A 17,764-nucleotide genomic window follows, 5' to 3' on the forward strand; every position below is an offset into this window, starting at 1 on the left:
ACTTCAACTATAGGCTTAACTTTTTGGTTAAATTGAATCCTTAACCCACTCATTAAAACTTTTATTGTCCTAGTTGTAAAATTAGGACACTCTTAAAAAAAGTGTCCTAAAATCTATAATGTATCATATAAAAATAAAATTAAACTATTGACACTCCTTTTTTGAAGTATAACATTATCTTCATTTATTAAATTATTAAATATTATCTTCCTACTTTGCATCCATATTCGTCCTTCCACCATTATTGTATACTACTTGACTACTTTGTTTCCCCTTTCTGTGTAATTAATCTATATAGTCTATAGAGGGACAAATAAAAGACAATAAATGAGTACTTTTTCTATAACTTTTATTTTTCTTTTTATTCATAAGAAACTAGTTATATATAATAATAATTATAATAATTTATTAATCAGTAATCAACATTTAATAATTTAGAGATTTAAAATTTGACAAGTTTAAATCCTTATCCAACTAAAAATGCTAACAGTTAACAACTATTTACCAATACCGCTAAATTAAATTTTAAACCGACTCAATTAAACCGACAATTCAACAAAGATTTGATGAGTTTATTTGAATTTCGATAAATTGTTAAACTCTACTAATTTTTTCAAAATTATTAATGTAACAAATAACAATATATCCTATGCATTATGTATACCTAGTTGTATTGGTACCTTCCATTCTATCAACTATAAAGAAGTATAAATAGCTGTTGTGACTTGTGAGGTTATAGTTTGTATCCATAGCCACATGTAGATAATTCCATGGTTACTTTGAAATTGTCACACTTTTTATTTAGTTGATTTTTTTTATTTGCTACAATTTTCATTTATGAAAATATTTCTATTAATTTTTTTTTTGTGGCAAAAAAAAAAGAATTTTACAAAATCTACCAAAGAGTCAAAACAACTCGGATAAGCATAAGAAGCACCTGTCCTGATTAAAATTGCATCAGTATGGAACTAAGACCCACCTTCTAAAAAGGATTTTCAAGGCCCATTCTTTATATGCACCATAAGGAAAGGTTTTCAACAAGTGTTATATAGAACTACCGACAATTATCACTATACAAAACAATTTATTATGATTTTTAATTCTTACTTATATAGTTTTTTTATTTTTTAATATTATCCATACAATTTAAATGACTTACTAAGTAACCTGATACTATTTCTTGTGAAAAGATGGAGAAAGAAGAATGGCTAAAATGAGTTATGAAGAACATATATTGATGTAAAATGTACTGGATTCCTAAAAACAGTTTTGGGGAGCTGTCTTATCCTAGTTTTTTTGCCCTTGCTTGGTTCCTTATTTAATATATTTATCATCACTACTTGGTGTCATTGCATAAGCTTACTAATTTTGAGTATTCGAATATATTTTTGCTAGTTGTAATTGAATTTAATCATAATAATTAGTTGATAGGAGTACTAATCTTATAGATATTAATTTTTTTTAACAAAAAACGCTTATGGCTTAATGGATGGAGAATCTGCATGTAGAACAGAAGGTTTAGGATTTGAGTCCTATCGGACACAGATATCAACTGAGGGGTTTCTTAACTACCTCTTTCAAAAAAAAACACCTTTGTTGAGATGGTCCTTTGTCTTTACATTGCTTTTTTTTTTTTACCTTCTTAAGCTTAGGTATTGTTTTAATTTTGAAAAGTAATTCAAAAGTAAAAATATACTCCGATAAAGAAATTTTGAACTATACTAAGCGAAATAATTATATAAACATTTTATATTTAGAGCTCTCAAAAATCATTCTTGAATATAATGTCATTGTTTTCACGGTGCTAAAAAGAAAGATTAAATTATCCGAATTTGTAAAATAAGATGGAATAAAGAGACAGCGCGAAAAAAGACATTTATTTGTATTAAATGATAATGCTTATAGAAATAGACCTAAAAAGAAATGAAAATGCGAGGAAAAAGTGAAATTGCCAATATTATTAACGATGTTGATGTGAGTTTAATTTAGTTGAAAGTATTGTTAAATTAAGTTTATAAATTATTGATATTAATAATATTTACATTTATACGATTCAAACAAGATCTTATTTCACTATATTTTCAGTTATAGGATACAAATAAAATGCAAATTAAAATTGATTGATAAATTATAAAAATAAACACAAGCTAAATAGTAGGGTTATTATTATTAGTATTGTTGTTGTTTTTGTTATTGTTATTATTATTGTTTTTGCAATTATTACTATTGTTATTACTGAATTTCAATTTTTTTAATTTATATTAGGGAATGATTATTGATTAACATTAAGGGCTAAAATAGATTTGTACTTTTGGGTTATCGGTTTTTATATAATTTTAACCTCATTTTAAAATCTGATAATAGTCAAATTCAATTACAAAATCGGATAAATATAAGATCGTTGATTTCCCTTGAACACTAGTAGGCAAAGATATCATAAATTCTCTCATGTACAATAATGGGGCAAGCAGTTGGAGTCATGGCGCTTTCAGTAAGCAATCAAGAATCAGACAATGCACATGCTGCATTCATGCACACGTGTGCCCAACAATTTCTTACCACATGCACTTAATTTTTGGCCCAATTTAATGGCCCACCACCCTTCGTTTATTTAATGTTTAGCCCAAACAAGACAAATGTTCCTATGAGAAGCCTTTAAGACTTCATACATGTTCTAGGTAAACTTGCTTGATCTTATTTCAAGTACATTTGCTATTCCTTTAAGTTTCTTTTGATTGATACTAATTTTAGAAGTTAGGAGTATTAGAACTACATATATGAGGAAATAAGTGGAGATTTGAAAACTTTTAAATCTAAAGTAACGTTTTTAGATTGTTATAAGTTTCATATGAAAAAAAATTTAAAGAGATTACAAGCACCACTATGAGATTACAAGTCTTTGCAACCTAATACAAATTTCTAGGAATTGAAATTACAACGAATTTAATCAACTTAAAATAAATAATAACCATAAACCGAAGATACTTTAAGACAATACTGTCTACAAAAACTTGATACCAAACCGAGGCACTATCTAGTTTTCCTAGAAGCCTTATTCCGCCTACTTGGTGCTTAGGCTTAAAACCTGGAATACACTTTTGAGATACAACGGTTTGCAATTAATTATAAGCACTATATAATTAATCTTTATGAAGTATTAGAGATTATATTGAGCAATCTTAGAAATAGAATGAATGGAAGTGATCAATTTCGTTCACACTTAATAACTTGTAGAGGTTGAGAGGAATAATGTTGCTATCACTTAAAATAATTAAGAAATTGCACTTATTAATTATTTGTGTATATCGCGTAAGAGATATTGGATATATATATATATATATATATATATATATATATATATATATATAATGGTAGAATAAAACTACCCATGATTCCATGATTTACTCATTTTTCTATTTTTTAGAAAATAAAATAGGAAATTAGTTTTAGATTCTAATTTTTTTTTTTAAATAACCATCACATTTTAATTAAATCAAGCTAAAATTCAGCCGTTTAATATTTAATGCCCAAGAAAATAGCTAAATTTGAAAACTAAATAAAACCAGCCACAAATTGGGCTTGTAGCTTGCAGCCCGTGAACACATCACTCCTCCGAAACAGAACGTTTGGACTGAACTTCGCGACCCACGAAGTTTACCACGACCCGCGACTCTTTGCTTCATTCCATAAGCTGTTTCGGCCTTAAATATTGGCCCAAATTTTTCCTTTTCCAATTTATCTTTATTTTCTTATTTTTTTGGATACGGGTTTTTATCTTCTTGTCCTTAATTATAAAATTACTATTTTATAATCTCTTTGGCCCTACTATTTTCATAGTACTTGCCAAAAATTTTCATGAAATTAAACCTTAGTATAATTAGAACTTATAATTATACTTAAACTTTTATACCTTTTATACTCTAAAGTATCTAACAAAAACAAATATAAGAAATAAGAAATTTATGAAAATATAAATACATTGAATATTATTGTTATGAGGTATTCTTTGATCGCACTCTTTTCTTTGGGTATGAGCTGCCGTCTTTCTTCCCTCCTCAGATCTTAACCATAGCTTTCTATGAGCGGGATACACTGGATATGATGATGATGTATTGTTATGAGGTAGAGAAAATAGAGCGTAACAGTGTCTATCAATAGCAAATATAAAAAATTATTCAATTATAGGAGGTTGTTTTGTTGCAAGTTAATTCTCTTGAAATTTCTAATTCCTTAGAATTGTTTTTTTTTTTTGTTTGAGTAGTTATTTGGTTAAAATAATTTGCCTAAGCATTGGTGCTACAAAGTGTCTTTGTAAAACAGAAAGTGCTACAAAGTATAGGAATTTGATTACCAAGGAGAAGGGTAGATAAATCTAATGCTTGAATTATAATTTTCTATATTCAACCAAATAAAAAACCCAATTTCTAGGAATTTGACTAAGAAATTAACTTCCAAAGAAATAAAATTTTCTTTTAAAATTTAATTCCTATGCCTAGTAAACTAGCTCTCGTTGTTTTATATGTGAAAAAAAAACCTCACAAAATAAAAATGTAAATAAATTTAGAAAATAACATAAAGGGTCGATTTTTAGGGATTGTAATAAGAAATAATATTGGGTTAAAAGTAAGTTTGTGTTGAATATTGGACAATATTTTTATTATTGGGTCCATGTTTAGTTTACCATTATTAGTTAGAGATGTTTAAAATAAATTTGATAATTCGATATTTATCCAATCTTAGAACTACCTAGTTTCAAAATAAATTTAAATAATGTGAAAATAAATATAGATACAAGATTCAATTTCAAACCAACATAAATCGAATAAACACCTCTGCCACCGGCTATGGATCTTTTGTCTCATACAAGACTTTGAAGTAACACTAGATTCTTTATGTCTCCACTCTTGGGAAGATTATCAAACCATTTGTATTTTCTAAACCAACTTATACATTCTAGAGTCCAGACCAAGGCCAATTTCAACTTTGACCAACTTTTTCCAATCTTAACATGAAAGAGGGGATATGAGACAGAATAGAAATAAGATGATGAAATTTCTTCCGACACCAAGAATAACCCAGATTTTATTTTCAATTATAAACCCAACAAATCCTCAAAAAAATCCTTACAATGAAGAATTATATACAACCCACATTTCAACCCTTCATCCTCTTTAGTTATCTCTGGTAATTTTTTAATCCATTATCATATTCTTTTGCTTTCTGCTAGTTTTTCAAGTTGCTTTTAATTGTTTCTTTATTTTTTGGGTGCATCTGAATGACTGAATCAACCCATGATACGAAAGTTCTGTTAGTTTACCCTTGATTGAACTTATGTTACAATTTGTTTTTTATTTTGTATCAAATTTAGCATCTGTTATGAATTGTATTGTGTGAATTTTTTTTCTGTCCACCATGGGAAATGAATGATGATTAAAAGCAAATGTTGAATTGAGGAATTAATGCAGAATTCCACTTGGGAAAACCCTAATTGAAGAACCTCTTAAAATTTGATATAATACTTGGTGTAATCACTAAAACTGTTGTGTTAGGTTTGAATGTTGTTTTTGGGTGTTATTTTTTGTTGATTGATCATAGATCATCTTGTTTGATGGATACATTTGAAGTTGCTAATTTTTTGAGCCCTTATAGAAACTACATTCCTCTACACTTGATCACATTTATCTAGTCCTATCTTTGAAGAGATTATGGTATGAATTGTCCGTCAACTTCCCTCACCAAACCCTGTTTTCGAGCGAGATATTGGGTAGATGATGACGATGATGATAGAAACTACACTTGATCTGTATTAGGAAACACTTGACCTAGTTTACTAAGGATCTTTGTTGGGTGAAAGCTCGAGCCTCGGTATGGGTGTTTAATGATCAAGGGAACAATCGAATAAGATTAATAAACGGTACATATAAGGAATGGAACATTACAATTCACTTAACTCTTAAAGTTCAAAACTTAATTCAGAAAAACTTGGATGAAAACTTTAGTCTCTATTTATTTTGCATGAAACTACTTTAGAATATTCAGCCTATGTTACCGAAATTCGTTACTTACAATTTTGCATTGCTATATTGTCTCCTGAGTTCAACTATTCGCATACAAAATATGAAGACACAATTTGCCGAAATCTGTATAGAAAATTTACAATCTACCGAAATATAGGTACAATGGATTGATCTTGAAGTCGCTTAAGTTCTTCCAATCCGGACTAAAAAGAGGAAACAATCAGCTATATATCTTGCTGTTAATAAACGACGGAAAAATCCAGCCACATATTACTTTCCGGAATATCTAAAATCAGCATTTATTTTATTAGAATACTTGCTAGCTTACATTAATAACTTAAATCAGTTAAGATTTGAGCTTCCAAAGATACTAAAAAAAAACAGATCACACTCACAATCCAATCAACTGGACTAATGTGCACACAATTGTACGTAAACTTAATATTTGGCCCGTGCATAAAGCTAAATGAACCGGGGTCCATTTCTAGAAACATCATTTGTAAGAAGAACTTGTGAGAACTACTGAACTTTGCCTGATTTCACATAAATACCCATAATCTAGAAAAGGAGTTCACCATTAGAATGATTATAGATGGAAGAGGCAACCTTATTGTAACTTGGAATTGAAGTAACCTAAACTCTTGAAGTGAAGTGCCATTTAAATTTAAAAAATCAACTAACAACATGAACAAATAGTTAAAAACATTAAAGGTTTATCAACATCTGATGCTGATTTGAAGAGTATTTATTTGGTAACGATCAGGATGAATGAATTATGAAGTTATTATTCAGATTTAGGGAACATTTTGGTTAGAAGATGCATCGAAAATGAATCCTATAATAATCATTTTTGTTGTTTGTGGGTGAGGGTCCATGGCTCTGAGCTATTTTAGAATTTTATATTGGATTGGCTTTTTAATGCTCAAGTACTCATTATATATTTTTCATTTATCATCGTCGCCTTATATGGAGTACAAACTAATGGTTATGCTTTAACATCAATATTTCAGTGATTATAATCGGCTTGACCACAAAATTGTATGATTATACGATATTTGACATGGAAATGCTCAAGATTTGGGGCGTTGATGAAAAAGTTGTAGGGCCAATCTACGAATACATGAATCACAAAACTATAGCTGAAAGACAAACTTCTCAATACAAGTATAGAAATATCCATCACCCTCCAGTTCTCCCTTGTGGTTTCCTCCATGACCAACTCTTCAAGAACTTGACAATCAACAAGCTTGTAATGCTCCCATCTAGGTACATCACGTGCTGATGCTTTCCCTATTTGGAGGTGGGTATCATGGATTTAAGGGACCCTGATAAAGGAATGAATAACATTTCACAACCGAGCCTGATTTTAAAGGTAATTATTGTCTGCATGATGCCACATATTTTGTTGTTTGCTATAATCAATATCCATCTGCAAATAGTTGTGAATATGTTTATATTTGTGCAGTGTGTTTCTACATCATTGGGGTCTTTTTTGTGATATTTCTTGTATAATTTGTCAAAAGGCGTTTTTATACTTGATATATTGCTTGATTTTTCCAATACATTTCTATAGTGTGATGTTAAGATGGTACTGAAGTTGAGTGTAAAGTTATATCATTGTTGATTGTTTTAGATTAGGCAAAGTTTTGCACAAACAATATATCAAAAAATGAATTGTTTCTCTAATGTGTTCTTAATTTTGAGTTCTTATAGAATGTATTGTGAGTTTTAACATACACTTTCATTGATCGTCATGCTCCATTCCGACAAGAGATTGCTTCGTACATTCTGACTTGGGATGTCATGTCCTCAGAGATTGCTTCGTATCTTGTCACTTTTGAACTATATTAAATTGTATGAAGAAAATTGGAGTTACACTTTCCTTGCGATAGCTTTTATAGCCACTGATCGAATTTTTTACCAAAATTGTAAATTGTGATCCAACCATTATAGTTGTGATTAAAGAATGGTATTTAATTCCAAAGTATATCTAATCTTGTTAATTTGTAGTTATTTGCTTCACTTATAGAAGTTATTTCTCGTTTTATCGGAGACCGTGAGAATTGAATTATGCGTGACATGATTGTATCATATCAGATGTCAAGAAAGTGATTAATCTTAAGTTGCATTGTTTCTGTGGTTATAGTTGAAACCCTGACCACTTTTTTTCAATTGTTGGAGAGAAGATTCAGTAAGTTATGTTCTTGTTGAAATAAAGATTTTCTAAAGATTGATAATGTATTAATTCACATATTTTCTAGTTTTGTCCTTTCTCGACGGAGCCACAGACTATAATTCTTTGGTTTTAGGTGATAATGAACTATAGTAAAATAAACCATCAAATTATTTGAATTTCTTATTAATGTGGAGTTGCAGAAGACGTTTGCAATCAAGGGCCAATGAGAAACAATCTCTTTGTCGTCGCAACGTAAAGTTGCTTACACTCGAACTCTAAAACCTGCCTAGGCGCGGCCACATGACGTTGGGTTGATGACAGATTGTATATATTTTGTACTTGTTTGAAAATAAACTTGTATCTTCATCGTTTTATACTATAACCGTCATTTAATGATTGGTATAATGTAAAGTTTTTGTGCGCATCCGCAGTCAAGAACTCGGCCACTGAGGATCCGTTGTGCCTGTGTTATTCACACTATGCTGAATTGTGCTACCTTTCAAAAATTTTGTCTCGTGAGGGTGTGGATCAAATTCCGAAGGTCAAATTACTTGAGTTTCAGGTATTGCTATTTTTTTATGGTTTGATGCTTATAGAAAGTAATGAACTAAAAAACTCGATGGGCTCAACAGGTAACGAGGGTGGGAAACTAATTTTCTTGAGTCCTGTAAAATATTATTATTAGAGTTAAATCTTGAAGGGTATTTTTTTCCCTTCAAATTAAATGAGAGTAAATCAATTAATTAGTTTAGTCTTGTACTTTTTGTCACAGCTTTATTACTAAGAAATCAAGAAATCATGTTGATATGGAAATTTATGAATTTATATGGACACCAATCTTGTCCATTATTGCTGAATTATCAAACTTTTTCCTTTTTTTGTGCACTACCTTAATTGTCCTACAAAAGTATCAATAAAAATATAATAAGGTAGTAATATAATTCTAAATCTCTGAAGCTAGAATGAAATTCCAGTTCACTAAGTGCTGCTTAATAATTATGTTTCTATCATATTGAAGATACATATAGGTAAATCTATACTCATTTTAATTTTAAACGAAAATTAATTTCTTACTTTTAATTGTCTCCAGATTCATGTAGTTGACGCCAATCTTTTGGGATTAAGGCTCTGGCATTGTTATTGTATTTTTTTGTAGTATTCTCCGGATCTATATGGACGTGCATCATTGAGTAAATTTGTAGATAGGATGGGCTAAATTTTTTAAAAAAAAATTTTTTGTCATTTTCTAGAAAATTAATTTTGGGATCTTTTTTTTTTTGCTAGGAGTATAAAATAATTTTGTTTTGGAAAAATTGATATTTATAATCCAACTTTTCACCCATCTGATGTGAATAATCCTAATTTTGGATAATTTTTTAATAAACCATCTTTTGCCCTTAGTTTGCTATCAGCATACTAATAGGGTGTAGCAAACTAAGAGCAAATGTTGAATTATTATAAAATTATCCAAAGGTGGAATTGTTCACTGCGGATGAGTGAAAGGTTTAATATCAATTTTTCATTTTATTTTTTAGATTGATGCTATTGAATGTAGAGTGAAGAGTGGATAGTGGAGATTGGAGATTAGAGATTGGTCAATGCAGAGTGGAAAGTGAAGAATGGGGATTTGTGGGATAGTAGAAGAAGCCAAGGAAGGTGAAAGATGAGTTGGACTTGGATGGAGGAAGTGAAAATGATATAAAGGAAATGGGTATACATGAGCATATTGCTTTAGATAGAACTGAATGGACCAAGAGGAGATCTTTGTACAAGAGATAAATTTTTTGTTTCTAGCATCAAATCCCATCTTTTCGGATTAAAGCTTTGGTGTTGCATCTCAAGGTAGTGAAATAGGTTTTTGTATTTTCTTATGTTCGCTTTTTTGGGAATAGATTGGAGGTGGTCTTAATTGCATTCTTGATTTCTCCTCAAACTCCTAATTCAAATCTTCACACTCTAACATCGGTATGTCATCTAGACACTTTATTTTGGGCCAAAATCTTGGAAAGGTTTCATAAAATATCCACGTCGGACTCTTGAATACTAGTTTATATTGACACTGCACTTGAGTCCAAGTAACATACGTAGCATGGGTGGGAAATAGGTGTTTAGTGGATAGAACAAACTTTGTTCATATGCTAGAAGCCTTGAATGTTAGACAAATTTTAAAATGATAAATATTTAGTGTAGGGAAAATCTTGTATACTTTCAAATTTACCAAAAGTAACGTAGAGAAAAAGTGAAGCTCTTGTTGCATGGGTGTGTCGTGTAGCCGAAGGTCATTTTGTATGAAAGTGGATGACAAATCCCTAAAATCACAAGTTACAACAGCTTTTACGCTTAAAGATATCTTGTATTTGTTTTTGTATACATGCAGTCACTGTCACATGATTCACTAATCTCGTTGCGAAACACGAATAAAAACAGCAAATTATGGTCGGTTTTGGGCTATTTCAGGGTCATTTTGAGTGAATCATGAATTCAAAAAGCAATTTAACTGGCGAATTATGTTATACTGCATGCACTTACCCCTCCCCTCTCTCTATATATATTATCAATTTTCCATAAATTTCACTTGAATGATAGTCCTTCTCTTACTATAAGTAAATAGTCCTTTTTAAGTATGTTTAAGCATTTGTTTTTATTCTTTTTCCTTGGAATTGAATGTAGATCTGATGGATTTCAACACCAAAGTAGATAGAATTAGTGGTTTGCCCGACGAGATCCTTTGTCACATTCTATCATTTATCCCAACTAAATATGCCGTTGCGACTAGTGTTTTGTCTACTAGATGGAAGTATCTATGGACTTCTGTTCCCGTTCTCAATTTTGATGTCAGGCTTCATGAAGGGTTTTGTTCCGTCATCAACTTAAATGCAAATCCGGGATCGGAGACGACATTCCTGAATTTCGTTAACAGAGTAATGCTTCTCAATGATATTTCTAATATCCAAAAGTTCCGTCTCATTTATAAGTGTCATCGTAGTCCTGCCCCTATTTGCACTTGGTTGCATGTGGCCATTTCCGATAATATTTTGGAGCTTGAACTTGACTTCTATTTTTCCCTTCAAAAGGAATATATGAAGCTGCCCAAGAAGCTTTTTAGGTCCAATACACTTCGAGTATTGAAACTATCTCGTATGCCCCTCTCCGTCCCTTCGCTCGTATGCTTGCCTAACCTTAAGATACTAGAAATTAGAAGTGTGGTGGGTTTAGATGACCATTATACTCAAATATTGCTTGCGGGTTGTCGAGTTCTTGAAAAATTAGTTATAGAAGAAACCGCAAGGGAAAAGCCGAGGGTGATAGATATTTCGACTTCAATATTGAGAAGTTTTTCTTTTAGCTACAAATTTGTGATTGACGCATGGGTGGATTATCCGTATAAATTTGTCATAAATGCTCCAAATCTCGAGTATTTCCATGTCAAAGGCCATATATCAGACAAATTTGTGGTTACGAGTTTGGCTACCTTGACTGATGCGCATTTGGATCTCCGCTATACTACCCTTATTTCGGATTACGACAATCTTTGTCATCAACAGGTATGTGATCTCTTCAAAGGGATCGCAAATGCAAAGTTCCTTTCGCTTTCTAATGATATGGTTCAGGTAAGTAGCGTTATTTATTTACTTCTCAAAATTCAAATATATTTCGTTTAATGATGTGGTTAGTCATTAATATCATATTAAAACTATACTTCTCTTCTTGTACAGTTATTATGCGCGGCCAATGATCTGAATCTGCCTAGATTTTCCAATCTGACAAAGCTAGCATTAGGTATTGGTGTTGATATTTGCTGGAAACGGTTAGCGACAGAGTTCATCAAATGCTCCCCAAATCTAGACGTTCTTACATTAGATAATAAGGTAATCTGAAAAATCGGTTCGTGTATTTTACACGAAAATCTTGACTTTGGCGTTTCCCCAATAAGTATGACATAAATTCTGTTCTTGTTAGCAGCAAGGACTTACCAGGGACATCGATGAAATCCGCAAGAATCCTCCACAGTGTATGCCTGAGTATCTGCTCGCCAACGTCAAGGAAATTCTTCTTCAGGAACTTTATCGTAACTTCCTGACCGTTCCTGAGACGGCCGAACATTTGCTGCAGGATGTGAGTTCTTTGAAGAGACTAACAATAATGTGTCAATGCCCATTCATGCTTAGAAACCAGATTGGTCGTAACTATTGAATCACATTACTTCTAGTTTTCTTGCTGAGCACAGAAAAATTTGTATGAATTGGGTTATTTGGTTGTATGCATTTATCATATCTTGTGAACCATGCAAAACTTTGTATGCCCATAAGTTCGAACTATATTAAAGGCCTTGTCGGGTAGCCGACTTTCACCAGCTTGTGTAATTGACTTTTGGCTTGTTACTTGGTCAAACAGCCAATAATTTTGTTTGGCAAATTGCTTTAAGTCTGTTAAAAAGTCGGCTTTTGAGCCAAAACGAATGCAAATTTACTACATTTAGTATTTCGTCTCACCTCTCTTCAAACACACAATTAAGCTTTTAAGTATATATTGCTTCCATAATATACTTAAGATCTTTTTTCTTTGTCTTTGATATTGTATACAATAATAGTGATGGCCCTCTCTTTGGAGAGGTGTGGGTATGGGTATGGGTATGGAGTGACCATTATCTTCTCTTACTCAGACCTTGTCTTCGAGCGGAATATTAGGTTAATGATGATGATGAAAGATTGAAAGGCAGCTCAAACGAATGGAGAAGGAGAATTCTCATGGATGATTACTGATTGATCTATTAGTTCACGTCGTCGTTGATAATCTTTTTGTATTAAAACTTTGATATTGTTGTTGTAAGGCAGTTCGGACGAGCTTGCATGCTGCATGGGCAAAACAAAGGATTATGATAACACAAGTAAAATGATAGTTTTTTCAATATATTATTATGAATGTTAAGCATTTACAATCCTTTCTTTTAAGTACAACATATTAATTATGTTAGATTCGGAAGAAATTTGTGTTTTGTAATTAGCTAAAATAAATATGAGGAGACCCCTTTCATTATCATTGATTATTGATATACCCCATTTTATCATAACTACTACTATTTGAACTTTCAGGTACAAGTTCATTGAATCATATACAGTCATCTACATTTGCTAAATTGCTTACGCTGTTTAGAACTATAAAAGCATTACTTCAGATCGATTTTGAAACGATGTTTTGAGTTCGGTTGTTTTAAAATTGAATTTTTTCTGAATTTGACTATGTTTGAAATCGACTTTGATAAAGTACGATAAAATATAATACAATATCTCTTAGTGCTACCTCTAAAGTTTAACTTTTAGCTAAAAAAATTCTGTAATATGATATCAGATTCCAATATAATAGAGTATTTGATTTCAAACGAAATTTTTAACGTTACATATGCGAAAAACCTGCACTATATCCACCTCTCTAATCCAAAAAGCACTCCCCTATAAAAGTAAATAATTGAACTTATAGCAATTCTTTAGAACATTAACTATAATTTTTAATTGACTAGTTCTATACTACTCCCTCTCTTCCTATAACACTATCACACTTTTTTTGTACGTCCCTTTTCTTTTGCTATAATTTTCTTTTATGAAAATATTTTTATCATTTTTTTTTATTCTCATCTGTACATTTCAGTATTCTTTTAATATCATCTACGTAATTCTATTAATTTTATTATTTTTTAATCTTTATATAATATATAATTATGACAATTTCTTACACTCAAAAAAATATTATAATATTGATGTTTATGTTAAGTTGAAGTTGAGGTAGTTTATGAAGATAATAATAAATAAAAATTGTAATTTGAACTATTAAAATAATAAACTTTAGTAAATAGGAGTGCGGTGCAAGATAGAAGACGGCAAGCTGGCAAATGTAAATAGTCCTAATCCTACACACCTAACATCATATTCTACGCCCACTCTTCGACCCAACACCAATTTATTTGATTTAATCAATATTCATCCTTTTATTCTTCTTTCTTTATTCCTCTGTTTTTTTTTCAAAAAAAAAAAGAAAATTGGAGAAAAATTAAAAGTTCTTGCTTGAATGTCAATGGAAATGGAAAAGCATATAGGATCATATTTTCCCAAGAAAAATTTGATCAATTTCTTATATATTTTTACTGTTTTCTTCATTCTTTTTATTGGTCTTCCTTCAACTTATGCTTCTTCTTCTGGTATGTTTTACAATTCTTGGTTTTTTGGGTTCGGATTATAATGGGTTATACTGTAATAAGTCGTTAAATTATGTTTGTTTTTTTTTATTTACTACTATATCAAGTTACAAATAATGAAGTTGTTCAAAAATAATCTCTTTCTTATTAACACGAAAAATGAAAAATTTAAACCTGAGACTACGTTAGTCACGGGTTATATTCAAGGTTGGGGCTTATAAGGGGCAAGAGGGTCTGTGTCCCGGGTCATTCAAAAATACTAAATAAATAATGCTTTAATAGTAATAATTACAATATCATTTAATTTAACCATATAACACAAAATGATAGAAGTAGGAAAAGTTGGCTCATTCATCATATATTAAGGTAGTAAAATGTTGTATACTACATTTAATAGACTTTTACTTTTTACTAATAACTTGTTCCAAACATTGTTGTATGGTTAACCATACATGGGTTGATAGGTTTATATTGAATATTGGACTCTTTTTGGTAGGGTTTTTGGTATCGATTAACTTGCAATAAAATGTTAATTTTTGAAACTAATTCTTAAAATCAGTTAATTATATTTAGTCAATATATATTTATATTGTTGATCAAAAAAAGTATAATTACATTAAATGTATTTATATATTTGTATTTTGAAACAGATTATCTACAACTCCCTCAATTTTCATCTACTAGACGTCATCTTCTTCAGGCTGTCAAAGGTAAAAAAAAAAAGATCATAAATTTCTTTTATTCACGTTATTTTTTAAGCTACTCTTGTGATTATATCGCTCCTTACTGAGAGAATTTATACATCTCGTAATGATATCGTCTTATATAATATTTTATTTTATGCTTTTTTTTTGTAATTTTTTGGTTTTATTTATTTATTTATTTTTAAAAGTGTAATTTAAGACAGATAGATAAAGACATTGTTGTTAAAGAATTGTCATGTACACGTTTGAATTAGTTGACTAGTTCTTGTCCTTAGCTTGCCGCCTCTGTTCAATCTTTGAGCCGGGCCTAGACTATTAATTATCTCGGCCCATCTTTGTAGTGGAATTATTTATATAAGAATTGAATTTAAGACATTTTCTAAAAAATGGTATTTGCTCTTTAACTAGAAATACAATTTAATTTTCATTTATTTATGTATTAATATTAATTATCACTAAAATAAAACACGCTTATATCATGCACTTCAAAAAATATATTTGTATCACTTTATTGTGTAAAATCTTCTCTTGAATTTGATATAATAATGTCATTAATGACTTTTGTAATACAAAATTAGTATAATCATTTTTATAAAAATACAAATAATATTACTATCTAATTATTTTAAAAACTATAATTTTTGTTACATCAATGAATCTTAAAAATACATGATAGACTAACAAATTATTCTAAAAATTGTAATTTTAAATTTTTTATAAATATGTTAGAAAAAATTATTAAATTTCGTATATTGCACCTGTATTATCTTCTTATACTATTAAATGTAAATTTGTGACTGTAATACTATGACCGTTTTTAATTTTTAAAAGAAATAAATGTATTAGGATGATTCTAGTACCTAATTTTTTTTTTTTACATAATTTTGCCTATTTTAGAGTTTGAGTTTAATTTTTGAAACCCAATGAGTTTGGGCCAGAAAAATTAATAGGTTTGGACCTTAGCCTAATGCCTTCAAACACAGACCCACTCCAAAGCCCACCCTAGACCCAAACATGCCCCAAACTCGGCCAAGACTCACCCTAGTGAAAATTTGAAATACTTAAGCAAAAAAAAAAATTAATGAAATAAACTAAGTTCTAAACTTATTCCAAAAGTAAGCGTGAAATTTCCAAATCTGAGGTTTCGGGTTGTTCGCAGTTACTAACTGCGAACAGGTCAAAAAAGACAAAAATAGTTGTTCCCACTTAGTAACTGGGAACAACTATTTTGTCCTGTTTTTGTGCAACATGCTGTTCGCAATTACTAACTGCGAACAGGTCAAATAGTTGTTCGCAGTTAGTAAGTGCGAACATATATTTTGTCTTTTTTGACCTGTTCGCAGTTAGTAACTGCGAATAGCCCCAAACCTCAGGTTGAAGAATTTCACGCTTACTTTTGAAATAAGTTTAGAACTTAATTTATTTAATTAATTTTTTTTTCCTTAAGTATTTCAAATTTTCCACCCTAGTTCTGACCCAAAAAAGTTTTAAACATATTTTATAGTTTTTATTTGAATTTATTTTAAACTTATATTTAATCTATAGATCCATTTTAGACTTTAATTAGACCGTAGAAATGCAAAAATTGTAGAAATGGTAAACTATGAATGATTTAGATTCATTTAAGATCCTAGATCTATTATACCCGATGGGTGTTTCTTTAGGTCCGCGTCCAAAATTTTCAAACCCACGAGCCTGTGTTTGAGTCTGGGTCTACACAAAATAAATAGGTCAGAGTCTGATATATTCGACCTAAACTCGACCCATTACCATCCTTAATTGATTTTGGAATTGATGCTAAGAATGACTAGTGTGGTGAACCACAAGTAATGGAAAACTTTGAATGAATAACAGATTGCCAACTTGATGTTCAAAGTTGGAACTACACAATTGTAACAAGCAAATGCAAAGGACCCAAATATCCTGCAAAGCCATGTTGTGAGGCTTTCAAAGATTTGGCATGTCCTAACGCCAAAGACTTGAACGACTTATCCAATAATTGTGCAACCACCATGTTCAGCTACATCAATCTCTACGGAAAATACCCGCCTGGCCTTTTCGCTAACATATGTCGTGACAGTCGTAGAGGTCTCGAGTGCACTGCTGCTCAAAAGTCTAATCAGGTGAATCGCGCTACTTCTACTACTTCTGCTGCTGCTACTACCATCCCGACTACCATACCTCTCATGTTCGCCTTTCTTACAGTTTTGTGCTCTATGTTTCTTTGATTCCTTATCAGTTTAAGTTTGTGGTTAAGATTTGTATATCATCCTACAAAATTATACAACCTTGAGAAGTTTTTGTACAACAATGTATAATGTGTACCCCTCATTCATTGTATGATTTTCCACATTCTCTTGGAGGGACTAGTGTCGGATATATTTCAGTTGTTCATTCAATTTGAGTCATTTCACTTGTTTTTATTCTTTCGTAAAGCAAAATTTTATTATGGTGCAATCTCAAGAGGGCCGATTATATTATGATATTCTCAATTAGACAAAAAGTTAAACTGATATTTAAGGTCTCGGGATATGACAGATATTCTTGATGTTGTGGGGCCTACGTTGTAATTTCATTTTAAATCTCTATAGTTACTATGGACTATGGTCTATGGTTATGGGAAGTGTACTAAGCTCCTAACCGACATGCACTACGAAATAAAACAAATTTAGAGGAT

General features: G+C 30.7%; 2 protein-coding genes across 4 annotated transcripts; both read left to right on the forward strand.

Moving 5' to 3' along the window:
• Positions 1 to 4,933: 4,933 nt before the first annotated feature.
• On the forward strand, positions 4,934 to 12,547 carry LOC130818287 (putative F-box protein At1g58310). Of its 3 annotated transcripts, none has more exons than XM_057684402.1 (6): positions 4,934 to 5,184; positions 7,028 to 7,389; positions 8,625 to 8,755; positions 10,864 to 11,804; positions 11,910 to 12,062; positions 12,154 to 12,547. In XM_057684402.1, the coding sequence occupies exons 4-6, from the start codon at positions 10,869 to 10,871 to the stop codon at positions 12,385 to 12,387; spliced, it is 1,323 nt and encodes a 440-aa protein (XP_057540385.1). In that variant the 5' UTR covers positions 4,934 to 5,184; positions 7,028 to 7,389; positions 8,625 to 8,755; positions 10,864 to 10,868; the 3' UTR covers positions 12,388 to 12,547. The 3 variants fall into 3 exon arrangements, with proteins under 3 accessions (XP_057540385.1, XP_057540387.1, XP_057540386.1); XM_057684404.1 differs by having other exon boundaries at positions 12,157 to 12,547; XM_057684403.1 differs by having other exon boundaries at positions 4,940 to 5,184; positions 6,175 to 7,389; positions 12,157 to 12,547.
• Positions 12,548 to 14,105: 1,558 nt separating this feature from the next.
• LOC130818324 (GPI-anchored protein LLG1-like) lies at positions 14,106 to 17,545 on the forward strand. Its single transcript, XM_057684453.1, has 3 exons — positions 14,106 to 14,386; positions 15,034 to 15,093; positions 16,942 to 17,545. Exons 1-3 carry the CDS (start codon positions 14,257 to 14,259, stop codon positions 17,313 to 17,315), a joined length of 564 nt encoding a protein of 187 aa, XP_057540436.1. The 5' UTR covers positions 14,106 to 14,256; the 3' UTR covers positions 17,316 to 17,545.
• The last annotated feature ends 219 nt before the right edge of the window (positions 17,546 to 17,764 follow it).

The sequence above is a fragment of the Amaranthus tricolor genome, chromosome 7 (assembly GCF_026212465.1).
Source record: "Amaranthus tricolor cultivar Red isolate AtriRed21 chromosome 7, ASM2621246v1, whole genome shotgun sequence".
NCBI lineage: Eukaryota > Viridiplantae > Streptophyta > Magnoliopsida > Caryophyllales > Amaranthaceae > Amaranthus > Amaranthus tricolor.